At 49.8% G+C, this 19,361-nt stretch overlaps 1 protein-coding gene across 2 annotated transcripts in view; it reads right to left on the bottom strand.

The window, feature by feature from the left end:
• Positions 1-19,361, bottom strand: part of Ephx2 (epoxide hydrolase 2) — a 33,513-nt gene that overhangs the window by 8,322 nt on the left and 5,830 nt on the right. For both annotated transcript variants that reach the window (XM_010623455.1, XM_010623460.1), the window contains exons 3-12: positions 17,074-17,233; positions 15,452-15,642; positions 13,916-14,038; positions 12,120-12,194; positions 11,453-11,548; positions 11,006-11,084; positions 8,377-8,411; positions 6,816-6,842; positions 4,697-4,782; positions 2,234-2,345 (exon numbers count right to left, since the gene is read on the bottom strand). In XM_010623455.1, coding sequence (XP_010621757.1) covers positions 2,234-2,345; positions 4,697-4,782; positions 6,816-6,842; positions 8,377-8,411; positions 11,006-11,084; positions 11,453-11,548; positions 12,120-12,194; positions 13,916-14,038; positions 15,452-15,642; positions 17,074-17,233 — 984 coding nt within the window. The remainder of the gene's footprint in view (positions 1-2,233; positions 2,346-4,696; positions 4,783-6,815; positions 6,843-8,376; positions 8,412-11,005; positions 11,085-11,452; positions 11,549-12,119; positions 12,195-13,915; positions 14,039-15,451; positions 15,643-17,073; positions 17,234-19,361) is intronic.

Below are 19,361 nucleotides of genomic sequence, written 5' to 3'. Positions count from 1 at the left end.
CAGACTGCATTTCACCTCTGCCACCCAACCACCTGCACTCTGAAAGCCTGGAGGACCACTGCCTCCAGTCCATGTGCTGCCTGCAGACACACAGAGGTCAACGCAAGGACACAAGAAGAAAGACAAGCACGGCCACCAAGCTTCTTGTCGTCTTGTATTCCCTCCTTTCTTGCTCCTTTCCATTAACCCAGCATTTGTTGGGAGCCTAATACGACCTTGCTTTGGCAGTAAGAATAAAAATACAATGAGATACAGGGCGTGTGCACACGAGATGACATGGTAAAAAGCGAGACCAAAAATAGATGATTCCCGTCCACTTCCATAACCTTACGGACGGAGATGGTGACAACACGTTAGCGTGTACTGGCCCGACTCCGAGGTGTCAGGAAGGCTGTTCGCAGGCAGGGACACCGAGGCCCGGAAGAGCTAAGCAGTGCTGACACTGGGGCTCGACACCGCATGTGCTGGATTCAGCAGTCCATCCTCTAACTCTGGGTTCAGGAGGATGAAAGGAGGGCTACATCGTCCAGCTGGGAGGCCAGGGTATTTGTCATTGGTTTATGGGGTGTAAACACAGTGGTCTGGAACTTAATTCATTCGCTGCCTCTGTGGGAGATGGCCAGGTTCGCGTTTATCACTGGACGCGGATCAGGAACTGAAGCGACATTTTGCTGAGTGCCTCCGTATGCAAACAGAATCGCTCAGGGACAGAGGCATTCGTGAACAGAGGCCCCCTGGCACAGCGTTACCTTCTGTGAATCAGGCTCTGACACAATCGGCTGGGCACAAACCAGAGCACCATTGTTCTAACCTCCTTTCTTTCCAGCCTTTGCCTCGCTCCCACTCCTGCGGTCTGTCTGATGGGCTTTTATGTGGACGGACAGATTAATCCACCCATCCGCCCTCTTTGATTTACTTTTCACTGCCCTAATGGTATCCACTTGCTCTTCTAAGGATGCTCTGAGAACCAAGCCCTGTCCATGCCGTCTAGGTCCCTCCCAACACCGAGCTCCTTCCCTGGTTAACAGTAACAGGGACCTTTGCCATAAATCAGAATCGTAAACGACGACACGCAGGCTGCCCCGGCCTTCGCCTTCCCATCGCTCACGGCAGTGTCGTCCTCCCGTTTCTGGGTCTTGCTGAAGCAGAAGCCACCATCGGTCCTCCGCTTTAGTCGAATCTCACAAAGGAGCAGATGATAAACGTCTCCCTTCCTTCCCGTGTTCCCATGGCACAGATTCAAGCCCCACATGGGACAGGACAAAGTGACCTCTCCAAGCGTGTGAGGCCTCGGGACTACCGGTCACAAGGGCTTCGTGGGTGACGCTTCAGGGTCCTCCTCTCGGGAATCATTTTCGGGCTCTGCTGTACCTCAGGACGAGCCACAGATGATGCCAAGAACAGAAGAGACCCTGACTGCTAAGTGGCCCAGGTCACAGCTCTGGGGACTCAAAAGGGGCAGTTATTTGGCGACAGTGTCCTGCAGAAGGCAGTGTTGGGAGGGGGATGAAAGGTCCGGTTGGGCAGGTGGCCCTCCTGGGTGAGCAGAGTTCCGTTTGCAGAGCATCCTACAGTCCTGTGTGGCTGGGAGCTTGGTGCAGGCTCCTGCTTAGAGACTGTACTGAAGAAAGACTTGTTTTCTTCCTGAGCAGTTCACCCATGCTGCTCTTCTCAGTGAACTGAACCCCAAAGGTGGCAGTGACCCACCACCACCACAGTGTCGCCCACAGTCCCATGCTGTCTTTGCAAGGCATCTTGCTGGCACATGGGTTGGTACCTAGAAAGTTTCCACACTTGTGCAGCACAATGGGGGCCTACTGTTGTAGTGTTTGACCCACAATCACAAAGCTCAGTCATCAGGAGCAGAGATGCCAGGCTCGTTGGTGACAGGCCAGGCCATGAACCGTCACCAGGAAGACAGATGGATTTCTACAGCCTGTCGGCCCGAAAGGAAGAAGAGGGGCTCTGAGTGAGCCCTCATCTTTTGAGTCCAATGTTTCCAAGAAGCAGGAGAATCCAGTGTGGCAGTAGATCCTACTCCCCTGCCCTCTGCTGCCCCGAAATGTGCCACCAGAGGACCTGCTGAGCTCTGCAGCCGGTTGCCTCCAAGCCCATCTGTAAAATCATATCTGACTAATGCTACAGGAAATGGCAGGCGACAGAGACAACCAATAGGGAGAAGGACAGCAGGACTGTAATGCTGGCATCACTGCCCGCAGCACTGCACACTTACTGGTTCTTGGAAGTAGAGCTGGTAATCAAAGACTGGAATGGCTTTGATGGTCTCCATGGGGTGCACCTTGGGATTTGCTGGGATGAAAGGGGTGTTCAAACTGGCCACTGCCCTGCAGAAAGAGAGGCACCAAGACACAGCCTGTAAGAAGACAGGCTACAAGAACCAGAGAGGCTCTTGCACGTTAACATTGAAGGGTAGAGCAGAAAAACTGTGTGTATAAGGGCTTAGGGATTAGAATCCAGATTTTAAAATTCCTAGCTCAATGGTTTTTCTTATCTACTCATCTGAAATATTCCTCACCTACCTGTCTTAGACAAAGAAATATACATTTTTTTTGTTTTTGTACCGAGGATCAGGCAGTGGCTCCACTGAGCTAAATTCCCGGCCCAGAAATATCCATATTATGCATCATATCAACACAGATTACACTGTGCAGATACTTTCGTGACTCTCTAGTTTTAAAAAATGTCCGCTTTTTAAAATCATTCTTTCATTCACTCACTGTATATTCTCCGTGCAGAGTGTAATTCTATGTTATGTACCAGGGAGAGGAAAATATAAGAGAAATAAAATAGTCCCTCTCCTCCAAGGAATTTATTAGACATTAAGGAGAGATTAAGGAAAGAAATACATAGTTATAGTATCTTGTGGCTGTGATATGAGCCATAAAAATTGTGTGAAATACCATGAGAGTTGAAAGGAGAACAAGAATATCTGAATGTGAGCATCATGGGAGACCTCGGGGGCAAGACAATATCTGAACTTGGTTTTAAGGGTGGAAAAAGTCGGGGAAGCAACACCATCATGAGGGAGCAGGCACAGCAAGTTCTGAAAGCGGGGAATGCTCATGGCTTTGCTGGACAGAGCAAGAGATGATGCCATTCGAGGCTGAGCGTTTAAGAAGAGCATCTTGAGAAACATGAAACTGCACGGCAGTGGGAGCCTGGACACTGAGAGCCCCGAGCCTGGACCTGATGCTGTAGGAAACCAAGAAAGCCATGGGGCCTTCTGAGAAAGGGCAGCGTGGCTCAACGCTGTAGGCAGGGAGACGAATCAAGCAGTGATAGAGCAAGTGGATGCAGCACGGGAATCCGGAAGCAGGTGTCAGCAGCAGAGCCCTGCACTGGTCACCGTCTCAGGAAGCAGGGTGACAGCAGTGAGGAGGGGGGATGACTTTGAGACAATGCTCAGACAGCATCATCAGGACTACAGTGGGTGCCGGCCTGCAAGCATTCCAGATCTGGCTCCTAGCCTGGAGCAGCTTTTTCCCAGAAGAGAAAGAGAAATACGTGGGGAGAAATCCAGAATAGGGAGACTGGGAGCATCAGAGCAAATGAAATAATCGGGGAATAGAATGAGGAGGATTGGCAAGTCCAGGCAGCCTGTCCATCTATCGTGCAAATCACAAACATAATTTAAAATTTCTCTTAGCCAGAATAAAACAGATGAGATAAATTGAAATATTTAAAATGTAAAAAACAGGTGAGATAAACTCTAATATTTAAGTCAATAGATCTATGATATTAATAATTCAAATATAATCAATATTAACAATCAGTGAGATATTTCACATTCATTCTTTTCCTTTTCCCTTTCTCCCACCCTCCCTCCCTCTTTTCTTCATGAAGCTCTTGAAATCTGGCAGGTGTTTTCCACACACAGTAAACTCAAGTTAAACTGTCTGCATTTGAAGTGTTCAACAGTCACATGGCAGTGGCTGCCACACTGAATAGCAGGGCTGGGGTAGAAAATAAATTATACTGATGACAATAGGCTTCTAATGTTACAATAGTGAACCAATTTTCAGCATTATTTAAATCACAAGTCAAGAAATTCCAGCTTTTACTACCTATTCTGAGAGGAATGGGGTTTTTAAATCACTTTGACCAGGAAAAATGCATCCAAAGGCCCCTCTAGTGATGACTTGGAATGGGATAATGGTGATCCCAGGACGCCATGCTAACTCTACATCCTTACAGCACGTTGCAGGTTGTATATGCAGGTAGTAGTGCTTACTGCTGCCCGTGGCTGAGGAAATGAAGATCTAAGAGTTGGAAGTGATCTGTCCGTGGCCACTTCAGGGCAGAACTGAAGGCCACATTTTTTGACTCCCAGGCTAAGGCTGAACTCCCTTCTAGGCATTCACTCTGTGTCTCCAACACCCCTTAGCCACCTTCCCACTCCCCTATAGTCAGCCATTGTTTTCCTACATTCCCACTGGCCACTCCGGCTGGCTCTGGGTTACTTGTCACACTTGAGGACAGAGCTTGATTTATAATTCACACATTCATTAGGCCTCCTTGTGGATGTGTCAATGGGAGCCAAAGGGCGGAAGGGTTAACTTTCCAGATGACTGCTTTGATTTCAATAAATTTTTTTGAAGAAAAAGCCCTGAGGTGCAATTCTCTAACGAGTTCAAGTCCAGTCTTGGCAAACGCCTATTGCCTGCGGCCCACTCACCTCACTCTCTCCGGGTAGAAGAGGGCCATGCTCCACACCAGAACACCTGCCCAATCGTGGCCAATAAACACCGCCTGCGGAATGCCCTGTAGGAGGAGCAAGCAGGGACCGGATGTGACGCAAGGTAAATGCATTTCCGGAATGGGCTTCCAGGAGCCGAAGGCCTCTTCTGCTGAGCACAGGACGCCTCACCTGTGTAGTTTCCCTGAGACATATACTCTTCTCAAACATCCATTCCAACACAGGCCTCCACACACCTCAAGAACCACTCGCCTTTCTCATTTTCTTAGAAGACCTAGGCCATTGGTCCTGAGTTCTTTCTCTCACGCTTCCTTCCCTCCAAATTCTGTTCTCCCCGTTCTCCCGTGTCTCAGAAAAGAAGTATGATTTCCGATCCCCTGTTCCATGGTCTCTTCCACTGAGTCATGATTCTGCCCTCACTCTCTAGGCTCCCCTCCCTTCATCATCCAGAAGTTCAAGAGCATCCCGCTCGTCTTCCTTTCTGTTGCTGCTTGCTGCTGCCAATGCACGCCCTCTAATCGCTCACCTTCCCTGACCTAGAACTCTTCTGGATGCACACATCCACAGCCTGAAATCTTCCCATGACCTTCCATACCCATCTTACAAATGGGAAATCAGGCTCCTGTGGCTATGGACTACTGGGGGGTTGAACCCAGGACTTTTGCACTGAGCTTTACCCCCAAACTTTTTTTTTTTTTTTTTTTTTTTTTTTTTGCGACAGGGTAGTGCTAAGTCACTAAGTTGCTCAGGCTAGGTGCACACTTGTGATCCTCCTGCCTCAGCCTCCCAGAGTGCTGGGATTATTGACCTATGCCACCACACCAAGCTCCGGCTTTGCTCCTTTGTACTATCAAATTTCTCGCAGTGTCTACACCAGTCACCTCCCTAAATAGCTCCTTGAGCTCCTGTAGCTTGGCTACTCCCTGCTACCCCAAGTCTATGGTGCCTCCCTCTCAAGGCTACTACCATAATCCTCACCCTCTGGGTGTGGTGTTTCCTGGTCCTCACCCTTTCCTCACTCGGCAGCCTCATGTATTTCCTTTGATATTTCTTTCCCACGTCTTCTGTGGCCCTGGGCCTCCTACGCCCCGAGGTCGCTGACTTTACTCCTTCTTCTACCTCTCACCGGGGACTGTCTCGTGGCTCTGCCCTCAGGATCTCCCCTGACACTGTCCATGAGGAGTCGTCTGCTCACACCACTTCCTCTTCTGCCCCCAGAGACAAGAACACCTCGTCTGTGCCTGGCCCAGGCCCTTCCCAGGCCTCCCTGCCATGACCTTGCTGACCCACAGCCACAAGTCCTCTTTCACCAGGCTGAGACAATCTCAGTCAGCTCCAAGTTGTAGTGAGAAGGCCAGAGTCAGGACCGGGCACTGAGATATCCTCATCACATACATTCCCAACCCAATTCCCGGGTTGGGAACGTGCAGGTGGTGGTCTTCCACCTCCTCCTCCAGTGTCTGTGCAGGGCCCTGCTGCCGAACTGGCCACTCCCACATCCAGCTGAGGAGCTAAACCCTGCTTCCTTTGCTTCTCTCTGCTCCGTCTCCACACATCTGTGGCCTGGTACTGCCCTCCTCCACCCATCGCACAGTGTTCTTTGTGTCGCAGGCCGAATCTGGGAAGGGAGAGGGTAGGACACAGTGGCCTCTCAGGAGCACAGTGTGTGGGCTGCTAGTTGCCATGGTGATTGGTTTTCACTCATTATCACTGAGATCGACACTGCCAGTGATGTTAAAGGAAGGCATTGGATTTTCGATATGTCAGAAGAGAGGAAACTGTGACACGTTAGCCAACAGGACATTTTCCACCTTCTTGCCCTGTACTCGAGGATCTCCTCCCTGACGTGAAGCCAGCAATGGTACTGCCCTATTTCCTGGACAGACAAAGAAGCACGTGACTCCATATCACCTTTGTCTTCAGCTTTGTCTTTGACATCCTCCTCCTCCCTGCTGCCCAAAGATGTGCCTTCCCCTGCCCTGATTATCTCTGCCCAGGCCAGGGCTCCAGCAGGTGTCATCTCAAAGTCAGCCACCTTCCCTGTAATTACCCAGCCTCAGACAGAATTCTAAGACAGCAGGTCCACGCAGTGACTTACCAACTTATCCAGGAAGGTCACCATCTCCTAAGAAAGAAAACACAGAAACAGAATCAGAAATTATGTCCACTCACCTCACCCACTTCCAGATCAGAATTACTGTGTTCATTTGGTTTGGGGCTGATTATGAGTTTCCTGCATCCCTAACTCCTGGTACCTCGGCTCTGAATTTGGAAATAGTCTTTAAAAATGAAGTTTTTAGGGTGGGCACTAATCCAGTGTGACTGGTGTTCTTCTAAGAAAGGAGATCAGGACACAGACACCCACAAGAGACACACCACATGAGGACATAGGGAGAGCATGGCCATCTACCAGTCAGCCTAGCAGCCTCAGGAGAAACCAATCCTCTGGTACTTCAGGCTTCAACTTCCAGGTTTCTGAACTCCGAGGACATATATTTCCATTGTATAAGGAGCTCAGTCTGTGGTGTTTTGTTTTGACAGCCCCAGTGGACTAAGACAGACCCTAATGAGGAATTTAGCTGAAGAATTTCCCAGAAGTTCTTAAGGTGCCTTGCAAAGCTGGCCGCATACACAAGGTTCTCTGTCAGGACCCAGACCCACTGACTCTATGATGTGAGTCCTCAAGGCGCTGGGCCTGCAGGAGGAAGAGGGCAGAATTTTGGTCTAGCAACAATGATCAGAGCAACCTGAGTTCCTCTGTCACAGAAGAAGCAACTGGGGTGTGAGGCTTGAAATTAACACAGGGCACATTTACATTCTCCTAGGGACACTGCCGAGCCACCTCCCCCTAAAGAACGTTTTCTTCATCACTCCACTTTCAATTTTCTATTTCATGCTTTTGACTTTGGGTTCGCAAATCAGCTGTGAAACCTGGCCGAGAAGTTGTTGCTGTTTACTGGGCCCTCATCTCTGCAGCACCTTCTCCCTGCCAGCTACAGAAGAAACTCAAAGTGTGGCATTTTGTGTTTTAGCAAATTCCAGCCGCCAACATGGGATCAATGTTGATAGTTCCAAGGCAGCCAGAATCTTGTACTGCTCCTGCAGTGATCCAAAATTTCATTTCCAACAAGGAACTGTTTCCTGTCCTTCCTCTCAACCTCCCCTGCCTCCTCCGCCTCCTCATTCTCTTCCTCCCCCTTCTCCTCTTCCTTTTCTTCATCTTCACCTTCATCTTCTTCTCCTTCTTAACAGCTCATTTGTTGGAAGATCCCTGGTGCTAGAGAAATGTTTTCCAAATAGAACCACCTGGATCTACAGATTTTCTCTGGCCCTGTCCTCAGAACTATCTCCTGGAAAACTCTTAAGGGAGCTCTGCAGCCAGCTAAGAGTGCATTTATACCTGGGCACATCACAGGCCCCTCTTCCCCACATGTAAGGGAGCACTTTACGTTCTATTCCTCCCCACCCCCCAATGCCGCCATCACCAACACATGGTCCAGTACACTCCCACGCCATCTCAACTTGCCACAAGAATTCATTCCCAAAGGCTGTATCACACACCTTCCTCCAGTTTAAAGGAACGCCTGGGCTCCTGGCTTGTGTCAGTGAAAACCCAGGATGGAGGAGATGCTATGGAAGTCACCCAGGACCTTTCTTACCTTACATAGCACTTCCATGGAGTATTCTTCTATTTCTAAGAATAAAAATAAACAACATATTTTATTCCCATGATTTAAAATACAGCAACCACCAAAGAGTCCCTTTGCAAGAACAAACAAGCACACGATTTAGCATCTGATTGTGTTTAAGGGTTCCACTCGCTTTTAACTGACTTCTGTCCAGGATGCAAGATAAGGGTCCCATTTCATCCTTTCGCAGACTTCCTGCTTGGCTTGGAGGAGGCCATCCTCTCCCTGTCACATGTTCCTGGCCCCATGCCAACGACTGGCGCACAGCCTGTGTGTGGACCTACTTCCGGGCTCTCCATTCTGTCCCGCTGCTCTGCCCATCGCCCTAACACCGGTATCAGGCTGCTTCGTCACTGCAGACTGGTGATGTGATTTGAAGTCAGGAAGTGTGATTTCAGGGGCCTCCACTTTTGTTCTTCTCTCTCAAGATAATTTGGATTCCTGTTCTCTCATGGTTCCATAGGGACAGTGGGGCTTTTATTTCTATTTATGTGAAAAATGCCATTGGAATTTGGATAAGGTTTTCACTGCCTATGTACATTGCTTTGGGGATAATAATTCTAGAAAAGAATGAAGAAAGAAAAGAGAGAAAAACAAAAAAATGGTTCAAGAAATTAATTCAACATGAGTTCTAAGGATTAAGAGATATTTACATCCACCAAATGAATGGAAAAATACCCATGTTAACGTACAATGTTGTACAACTTCAGAACACAACAAATAAAAAACATCTTAAGTGTGTTAAAACTAAGGGGAAGAAACCCAGTAGTCAGACAGGATGCCTCATAGATCAGAAGACCAGTGACTTTGTCAGTGACAGTAGAAGCTCACAAAAGGTAGGACGGGGATTCAAATATTTAAGAGAAAAGTTTGTTGTTGTAGTTTGTTAGTTTGTTTTGGTACTGGGGATCGAACTCGGGACCTTGCGTTTGCAGGGCAGGCGGTGGAAGCACTGAGCTAAATCCCCGGCCCCTTGAGAAAAGTTTTTTAAACCTAAACTCTAGAGTCAAATGATATGAAATGTACACATAAGCTCTCTGAGGTGTATGTGTTATGTATTCCAAATCATGATGCTTGGCTTTAGAACTCAGAATCTTTCAACAGTAGCGAACATTCAAATTATGGTTTTCTAAAAGAGAAGCAGAAAGTCAGGAAAGGTGGGAGAGAGATGGAGAAAGAAGGCTGGAGAGAGAGAGGTTAAAAGAGGACAGGACAGACGAGAGACAGAAATATGAATATAAATTAATTAGGGCAAAACCACAAGTCTCAGTTTGTCCAGGTCAGGTCCAGTTCAAGGGATACTAACATATTACCAGTGTATTATTCCCTTTTTATAATGTGCTAGTGTCCATGCTAACTTGCATTACTAAGCTATGCCTGTGAGATTCACCCGACTGAGATATATGTGAATAAAAACAACACATCCTAATAGGTGAATTATAAAGTGGAAGCCCTCAGCTGACTTTCCCAGCTGGCTGAGCCAGACAGCGCCCATTCACCTAAAAGTCTGCATTGTTTGCAGAGGCTGGGAAGGCTGAGCCCACACTACCACCCTGAGGGAAAGACACCCCTAAGAGTGTGCTGTGCTGAGAGGACAAGTGGGTGGCCACCTGCGCAGCCTCAGGCCAGGTCAGCTGGCTGCAGGCATCACAGCCAGATGTGCCAGGTGTGATCCCGGGGCAGCAGCTCAGCACAGGGGTGGCAGGGCGTGGCTCACTGACTGGGAGGGACCAGGAACATGCTTGCGCCTGGCCGCTTTACATTCCTACCTCCATGCTGAGGATTTTAAGCATTGGGCTGAGGATGCCTTGAAACTAATTTTTAAAAAATGCTCACAAGCCTGCATGTTGGTCTCAGGGCCTCACAGGCTGTTAATGCCCATCCCCGGATAGATTCCCACTGCAATCCATAAACACTGCTTCAAGAATCTGTTCTCCAAATTACTACAGAATTCGGCCATCGTACTTCCGGACAGGTACCCTAAAATGCAGCAATCAGCAAGCAAACAGGTATTTGTGCACCTGTGCTCCCAGCAGCACTATGCAAAGTAGCGAAAAGGTGGAAGGAGCCTGAGAGTTCTGTGGTAGACGAGCGCAGAGCTCACAATGAAAGAGCATTTACCTTAACCAAGGAGGCAGCCCGGCAATGCGCTACATCATGGATGACCCCGGAGCACGGGTGCTAAGTGAGATAAGCCAGGCACAAGGGAAAGCTACCGCATGATTCCACCAGGGTGAAGCACCTGGAGGATTCAAACCCACAGACAGAGTGCAGAATGGGGGCTGCCAGGCGCCGGGGGAGGAAGCAATGAGCTGTTATTTCATGAGTGCAGCTTTCAGTCTTGGAAGGTGAGAAAATTTCTGGAGAAGTGTGGCGCTTCCTACAATGCTGAGGACCAGGAGGAGGCTGCCTTGGGAATGGGTCTGGAGTTTCTCTGGGGAACACCTGGGGCCCAAGGTACAGGCACTGCAGGAAAGGAGAAGGGTGAGTCAGATCCCCTGGCAGCCTGCCCCGCCCCGGGACCGGACCCCTCAGTGGGGTGGAGAGCAGGACAGGCAGACACACGGCCACACAGGTCAGCCGCCGCCAACCAACCTACCGGGAGGGGAGGACGAGTCGCCGTAGCCTTTCATGTCCATCGCTAGGACCCGGTAGCCCGCGTGGGCCAGAGCAGGGATCTGCAAAGCAAACAATTCAGGTCCACTGCAGTGTGGTCGCACCGTCGAAGGCTGACACTGCATGCTCGCTCTACTCGGTCCCCTCATCCTGCAAACCGCTCCACCCCAGCTACCACATAGCACCACCGGGCCCCCCACCACGGTGCTGGCAGGAGCCCACCTGCTCGGGCTGCCACAAACAGTGTGTGCCGTGCACCAGTGCCACAGGTACTTAAGAAAGCACCTCTGCTGCCAAAGCCCTTGCAGATTTCTATACTCACCACAGCGCTTTCCCAGTAGGTGGTGAAGAGGGTCCTGAAGAATCTGCCTTCCTCCCCTCCCCTCCAAAGCTGGGGTGGCCTGGGGTGACCTTCCTCAGTTTCCCTTACCTGGTACCTCCAAGAGAACCAGCTCTCGGGAAACCCATGGCAGAGGCACACAGCAGGGCCAGAGCCCAGCTCCACGAAGTGCAGACGGACCCCAGGCTGCCGGGAGAGAGGGGGAGAGGTGGTGACCATCGTGTCTCCACTGGGCCGGGGCTGCGATCTGACCTGTAGCCTTAGACCCCTTTCCACCCACTTAAGTGGAGCCAAAGGCATAAGGAGAAATATCCCAAAGTGAATCCACGAAGACATCTTGAAGCTCAGAGTCTGTGTAGATCTGCTGGCTGGGTTAGGATTCAGGAGCCCTGTTCACATGGCATTGGTCTTACCACAGCCCTGGCTCCTTGTGGGTTCCCTGTTCACCCCTGCCCTTCAGTACCCAGCCCATGCCTGGCACAAAGAAAGTGTTTCATAAATACCCACTGAATGAAAAGTTTTCTACTATCCAGAACACAGGCTGGATGTGCACAGACCTCTGTGCCTGGCTTCCCAGGGCCCCAAGGCCTGCTGCTCCATGGGGTTTGACTAAACGGTCTACTACTGCTTTATAGTATCCGAGACAGGGTCAGGGTCTTGTATGAACTTCTGAGCAATGAGACTTTCAGGAAATAATATTTTCTTGAAAGTGGTGGATGTTCACACGCACCTCTGCGGGGTACGCTTTGTGACTCACCTTAACGGTCACAAACCCATGGCTCACGTCACTTGGGCTGCACCGGACTGGCAAAGGGGCTGCAGTTTGGAGAAGCTGGAAGGACAAAGGAGAGACAGAGAGATCGTTTACCTCCCTCCCAGGAGCCATTCCCAGAGTGAACTTAGGACTCCTATGAGAGACCTCTGAGGCTGCCTTTGCCACCCCTCCCCAGGTGCTGCTGGTAACTGACTCATCTCCCTTCTGGGTAAAGCTGGACTCCACGTCCTGCCGCCCCTCTTGTGACCGGGTTCTGCCACTGAAATGCAGACAGCCTCCCAGTCTGGCGAAAACTTCCACCATACTCTACAGTCCATTCTCTTGTTCTGCATCTTCCAGCCAGGTATCTGGTTGACCTCGGAAGCCCCAAACAGAAGACAGTGGATCCTACATCAATCTCAGTCCCTGACTCTCAGGGTGAAGCAAACCCTGGCCACTGCGAACTGAGCTTTATAGAAGCAAGAAAGGAGTGCTTGCTCTAAACCTCTGAGATTCCAACTTAAGTAGAACTCTCTCAGATGGTCAGCAGGCTCTTGCTGGACAGGCCAGAAAGCGGAGCTTACAAGGCAGCTGCTCCGTCACCAGGCACCTCAGTGGAACGCAGTCTCCTTCACGTGGGCCTAAACCTCACTCCCAGAGCCTCTGCTCAGGAGCCTAAACAGAGAACCACAGGCCGGGCAGCATCAACATTTCTGTCCTCACAGCTCTGCAGGTGTGGGCTGGGCTGGTTTCTCCCAAGACCTCTCTCCTTGGCTGTAGACGGCCACCTTCTCCACCTGTTTTCACATGGTCTGCCCTCTGTGCCTGTCTGGACGCCCCCTCCTCTTCTTCCACGGACAGTTGGTTGAATTGGAGCCCACCCTCTAACATCATTGTACCTTAATCTCTCTTTCCAGACCCATCTCAAAATCCAGGCACATTCTGAGGTACTGGGGGCCAGAGCTTCAGCACAGGAGTTTCCGAGATCAGAGCACCCAGGACCTGGCCTCCTCTCCCTTCACACTAGGAAGGCAGAGTCTGGGCTAATGCGGAGCTGGGGAAAGCCTGCCCTGTGAGTGCCGTGTGACCACAGACCTCAGGGCAAGACTGAAGGACACAGGCACCTCAGACCTGAGGTGCTGGCTGGTCCCCAGGCTGCCCAGGGTCACCATTCAGGCTGTCCTGTTCTCCTGGATGAGAGGCAGTTGCTACTTAAGAGCTGACCCGTGACTATCAGGTAGGCAGCGTGAGGCAGGAGGGCAGAATGGGCAGCACTCCTGCGAGGCAGCTAGGACCGTGCTCCTCACAGGAAGAACTTTCATGCAGTGGAGCATGCCTTCAGTCCCAGCTACTCACGAGGCTGAGGCAGGGTGATCCCTTGAGTCCAGGGGGTTGGGACCAGCCTGGGCAACACAGACCCTGCCTCAGAACATAAAGGAGAAGGGAACTAAGAAGGCAAAGAGGAAGAAGGAGAGGGAAAGAGGAGAAGAGGTGGCAGAAGAGGAGGAGGAAGAGGAAGAAGCAAAAAGAGTTATTCAAACAGCAAGGTACGGGAAGCATTGACACTGAACATCTCGTCTGGCTCTCCGACACTGACTTGTTGAAACCACACTTGCTCTCTCTGACTGCAGAGGAAGGCTCAGGGGAATCTTTAGGGTACCGTGCTACCACACCTGGGCGAGGGGCTCCTCTGCAGAGGCTCCTGGGCTCACGCACTGCGCCAGGACTCTGGCCTCCTGCGCTTTCTCCGCATTGAGAGGGAGCACACCAAGCCGGACTCTGCCCGGGCACAACGTTACCTGTGTCCCAGTCACTTTCTCCAGTTCCCTCAGGGCCATGTTGGTGTCGCGGGCGAGGATGGTGACCATTCCCAAGTCACGGGCCGGCTTCAGATTAGACACGAAGTCATCTAGGAAAACCACCTGCATGCAAAGCGGTGTGGGTATCAACCAGAAAGCAAAGGAACATGAAAGGTAGGTGAGGATATGTTATGGTGTGGAAGTGAGGAATCCTGCTACTCTGTGCTTCCACTTACTCTTGGAATTAGAAATTTAATCACATAAGCACGCACGTAGCCCTACACAAGTCCCCACATACATCACTGGTTGTAGCCAATTCTGCAAGAAGCCTGGGGAAAATATAAGCTGATCTTAAAATTCAACAGGGAAAACTGACAATTACAAAGGTTCAAAGATGTTTGGGTAAAACCCCTAATGAGGACAGATAATAAACAAATTATGAACCTACAAAAAAAGTAGAAGAGTTTGGTACTAGAAAAAAAATAGAAATACAAGCCGGGCGTTGTGGCGCACGCCTGTAATTACAGCACTCAGGAGGCTGAGGCAGGAGGATCACTGTGAGTTTGAGAACAGCCTGGGCTACACAGTGAGTTCCAGGTCAGTCTCAACTACATAGGGAGACCCCGTCCCCAAAAAACAAAACAAAACAAAAAAAAGAAATACATATGCAACAGATGAGTGTCTAAAAATAGACTCAAATACAAAGGAGAATTTAGTTTCTAATAAAGGAGCTAGGGAAAAAGGTTATTGATGGCCTTGGTACAAATGGTTGGTGAACTGGAGAAAAAAGTAGAACCTTCATTCACATTTTATCCCAGAATAAATTCTGAATGGATCGAAGATTTAAATTTAAAAAAAAGAAAAAAGACCTTAAAAGTTATAGAAGAAAGCATGAATGTATTTATTTATAATGTAGGACAGAGGCCGAATTCTAAGCATCTCATCCACACAAAACCATGAAAAGGATGAATGATGTATGTGTGCACATCCTAAAACCCACAGCCCAGCTCTCAAGGAACAGAAGCGACACCCACAAGGAGGAAAGCAACAGTCCTGGGACTGCGCAGGCAAGGGACCAGGGACAGGCCGCAGGGTATGTTCCGATGATCACTTGCAAGGGCCCAGCAAGAAAAGGGCGGAACGGGAAGCAAAGAACATTACTGTGGTCCATTCACCATTTGAACATTAATGCTGTGGAACCCAGCCCTGCTCCCCACTGAACTAGCCTTGTGGCCTCCAGCAAAGTCTCCCAGGATCTGTTTCTTCGCTGGTAAACGGAGGCAGCTAGTCTAATAGCTTTGAGTGATACTCGCTTTGACCAAAAGCCTATAAAAGACACACACAGAGGCCAAATGCTCAACTCTGGTAGAACTTTCTAGACTGAAGAATGGGTAAAAATCCTTTAGGAGAAGCCCTAGCCTGGGAGAAATATATGGAGACCTGTCCTGCCAGGTCCTGAACACAAACTCCTCGGTGTTTGTCTGGTCGCAGTCTCGCTGGGACAGTCCTGTCCCCTGAGAGGAAGCATCCACGTACCTCACTGGGACTGGCCTCCAGGGTGTCCAGGACAAGCTTGTAGAGCTCAGGGTCAGGCTTGACCATCCCGACCTGGCAGGACTCTACCAAGAGGTCGAAGTGCGGGCTCAGCTCACACATCATCCGGGCCAGGTCGCCTCTCTCGGCTCTGTCATCCAGCCAGTTGTTGGTGAGGATGCAGGTTTTAAATCCTGTCCAAAATGATACCAGTGAGCAAAGCAAAAAGGATGCCCCAAGTTGCCTCCAGTGGCTGACAAGGCACACTGATAATGGGGCCAAGCAAGGACCTGCTCACTTACACCCGCCTCCCTAGACCCAGCTTTCAATAGATGAGCTGGAGAAGAATGGACCTTACCCAGAGGCACAGACCCAAGGGTGGGCTGATATAACAAGGGTTCTCAGAAGGCCAGGTGGGGGCAGTCCTGTACATCAGCACTGACTCTTGTCAGCTCACTGGATCAGAGCGGTTTAACATTCCTCAGCCCATCTGGCCCTCCGCACTTCTTGGGTGAGCAGGAAAGATCTGAACCCTGTATTTGTACATGAGCAAACCAAAGCTCGGATAAGGTACAAGCTGACAGAGCCACATGGTAAATGGCTGCTGCTCCTTGTTGTCTGTCCTGCTGCAAACCCTGCCTGGCTGTGTTTCCTGAGGATCTGCATTCCCATTCCAAAACCAGACAAGCATAAACAAAGGCAGCTTTAGCTCTTGGCTCTACCTGGTCAACCACAGAACAGGAAGGGGGGAACATGGACATGGGGTGGTGCCTTGGCTTGAATGGGTCCCCTAAAGGCATGTGGTGGAAATATAGCTTGTGCATTTGTGCCTGGGGGGTGGGGTGGGGTGGGCTCTGCCCTTGTGCATGGATTAGTGCTGATATAAAATGGCTTGAGACTGCTCAGTTATCTTGGTCTATCAAAGGTGCGCATGCTGTCTTGCTCTTCTGCCCTGGCCGTAGTAAGATGTAACATGAAAGACCTTGCAGGTGTGGCCCTGACCTTGGTCTTCCAGCCAGAACTAGAAGAAGTAAGCCTGTATTATTTACATAGGACCTAGTTTCAGGAATTCAGTTAGAGCAGCACAGAACAGGCTACAACAGATGGCCTCACTGTGTAACTGCTGGTAAGAGAGCGTGCAACTTCAAATGTGCCTGTGGAGAAGTAACAAGCACCGACACTAATAACATCACTGGACAAACGTGATCGCGTGTCTTAGGCCATGTAACAGCATCTAAGCTTGTGCCAGCCAGCACATTGCTCAGTCACCCTGAAGCCCAGAGGGAGAGAAAATCACAGTTGCTTAATAGGCCTTGTTTGTAAATCTGTGACAAAATGCTAGGTCGTTCGGGCATTTTTAATACTACTGGAGAGATGAGGAAATGCTCATAAAGCAGTCACTGGCATAAACTGCTTTATGTGATCAAATTCTGCTGTCACTCTCTCAAGTAGTTTAAGTTTTTATAGTGGTCTAACAGTTAAATGTTTTTGGCATTTGATAAAACTTGCCTTGGGCTTGGGTTTTAGGGGTGGGTTTCCATCAAGGCCTAGAAGGCCAAATATTTCAAGACATGTTTAGCTATATTCTGGCCTTGTCCCTTGCAGTCGGGCCACATGATCCTTACCCTTTGTCCTGAGAGCCAGCGCCACCTGAAGCATGGGCCGGTTGATGCTTCTTGCTGAAATTGCCTGGCCAAAGATTTGTTGTATAGAGAAACCCTCAGGGAGGTGTATTCCAGAGGCTTCGGAGCGCTTCCTGCAGTTTTCTTCCATGAGTGGCACCCACTGTGGGGGGTGAATGAACGGGGCTCGTCAGTGGGCTCAGGCACTAGAGGAGCTGTGACAGTGTCCACTAAATCCACACTGCACGTTCCCTGTGACCGAGCAGGGCCACTCCTGGGAACATACCCACGGGATGTCCACATGGGCTCCCCAAAGACATGGACAAAAATGTCCTTAGCTCAACTCTTCTTAACAGTCCCGCACTGGAAATCGCCCATGCACCCTTTCCCAGCAGTGTGGAGGGAACACGAGACACTTCCACACGTCACTGCAGCCCTGGTCCCACTGTCCCTGCCTCGCTGATCGGGCTGCTATAACAAAATGACAGGACGTGAGGCTCTTAAACGACAGAAATGTGTTTTTCCCCGCAGATCTGAAGTCTGAGAAACCCAAGGTCAGGGTGGCAGCAGAGTTAGTGCCTGGTTAGGGCCAGTTTCCTTCTCTGTAGCTGGCGGCTTCTCACTTTCTTCACATGCTGGAAGGGGCCAGCTGGCTCGCTGGGGTCTCTTTTCTAGAGCTCTTCATGCTTCCCGAAAGCTTCTTATCCTAGGGCCACCACCTCAGTGAGATTTCGATATATGAATTGGGAGGGCAGGGACATTCAGATACCAGCAAGCCCCACATGGAAACTCCCCAATGCCCTCTGTAATAGGCTTGAATTATGTCCCTTCAAAACTCACGTGTCTGACCCGCTAAGCAAATGTCCCTCAAGATATGAGTGTATTTGGAGAAAAGGCCTCTAACGAGGTAACTGAGGCAAAATGAGGTCCCTGGGCTGGGTTCTAATCCAGCCTGACTCATCAGAAGAACAGGAGCCTGGGATGTGGACATCCTGTGGGTCCTGTCCCCTGAGGTCTGTGTCCTAAAGGCTTGGTCCTCAGGGTGGTGCTGTTGGGAGGTACAGACTATTCACGGGTCCTTACATCACTGGGGCATGACTTAGGGGACTGTGGGACCCTGGTCTCTTGCCCTCTCTTCTGCCTCTTGCTTTCTGACACAAGGGATTTTCTGCACTGTGCATCCTGCCATGATGCATGACCTTGCTGGTGCCCGAACCTAGACTGGAATCTCCAGATCTGTGAGTTATTTCTCCTCTTTATAAGTTAATGCCACAGATGTCTCACGCTAATAATATGAAACTGACTGATACACACACCTAAAGGGAAAGCTGAGCGTGGGTGCCACCAGAAGGCAGCCATCTGCAAGTAAAAAAGACTTCAAAGAAAACAACCCTGCCAACACCATGCTGTGGAACTTTCCAGTCTACAGAGCTGTAAGAGATTTCTGCTGAGTAAGCCATTCAGTCTGTGGTATTTCATTATGGCTGGGTGCTGTAGATTAATTGTTTGTGTCACTCTGAAAATTGCTATGCTGAAGCCTTCACCCATGGTGTGAAGGTATTTGGAGGTGGGACCTGGGGAGGTGATTAAATCAGGAACACAGAGCTCCCGTGAGTGGAACCAGAGCCCTTTAAAAAAGTCACAAGGAAGCTCGCTTTTTCTCTTTGCCTTACGCCATGTAAGGATACGAGAAGACGGCCAGTTGGAAACTCGGAAGAGAGTCCTGTCCAGATATGAACTCTGTGTGGATCTTGGATTTTCCAGCCTGCAGAACTCAGAAAAATAAATATTGGTGCGAAAGTCTCCCAGTCTATAGTATATTTATTAATGCAGAGGACATAGCCCTAGCCAATGAACATACTCGCTTAGCAGCAGAATGATCTGTGAGTTACACACATTATCGTAATAGAATCCCCTACTGAACACTTACCAGAGACTAAAAAAAGCATGGGTAAGTGGATTGAGATATATTCACACGGTGGAATACCCTGTAGCAATGAGAATAAAAGTTCCTATAGCTGCTTGCTGTCACTTTATGAATCTCACATGTGTAATGTCGAACACATGATGTCAGACACAGAAGACTTCATCTGTGCAACTCCACTTACATAAAATCCAAAAGAGGCAAGTGTGGTGTTGCCTTAGAAGTCAGGAGGGGAGTGATCTTGGATGAGTGGTGTCGACAGGACGCACAAACGAGGGCCCGTGGTGCCAGTGATGGTTCGTCTATTGATCTGGGTGCTGATGATGTAAGTATATTCAGTTTGGGGAAATTCACCTGACTGTACACT

This window comes from Fukomys damarensis, unplaced genomic scaffold (assembly GCF_012274545.1).
Source record: "Fukomys damarensis isolate Sample0158 unplaced genomic scaffold, DMR_v1.0_HiC HiC_scaffold_18, whole genome shotgun sequence".
Classification (NCBI taxonomy): domain Eukaryota; kingdom Metazoa; phylum Chordata; class Mammalia; order Rodentia; family Bathyergidae; genus Fukomys; species Fukomys damarensis.
The sequence above is the reverse complement of the archived record's forward strand: the minus strand, read 5'-3'. Positions and strand labels throughout refer to the sequence as shown.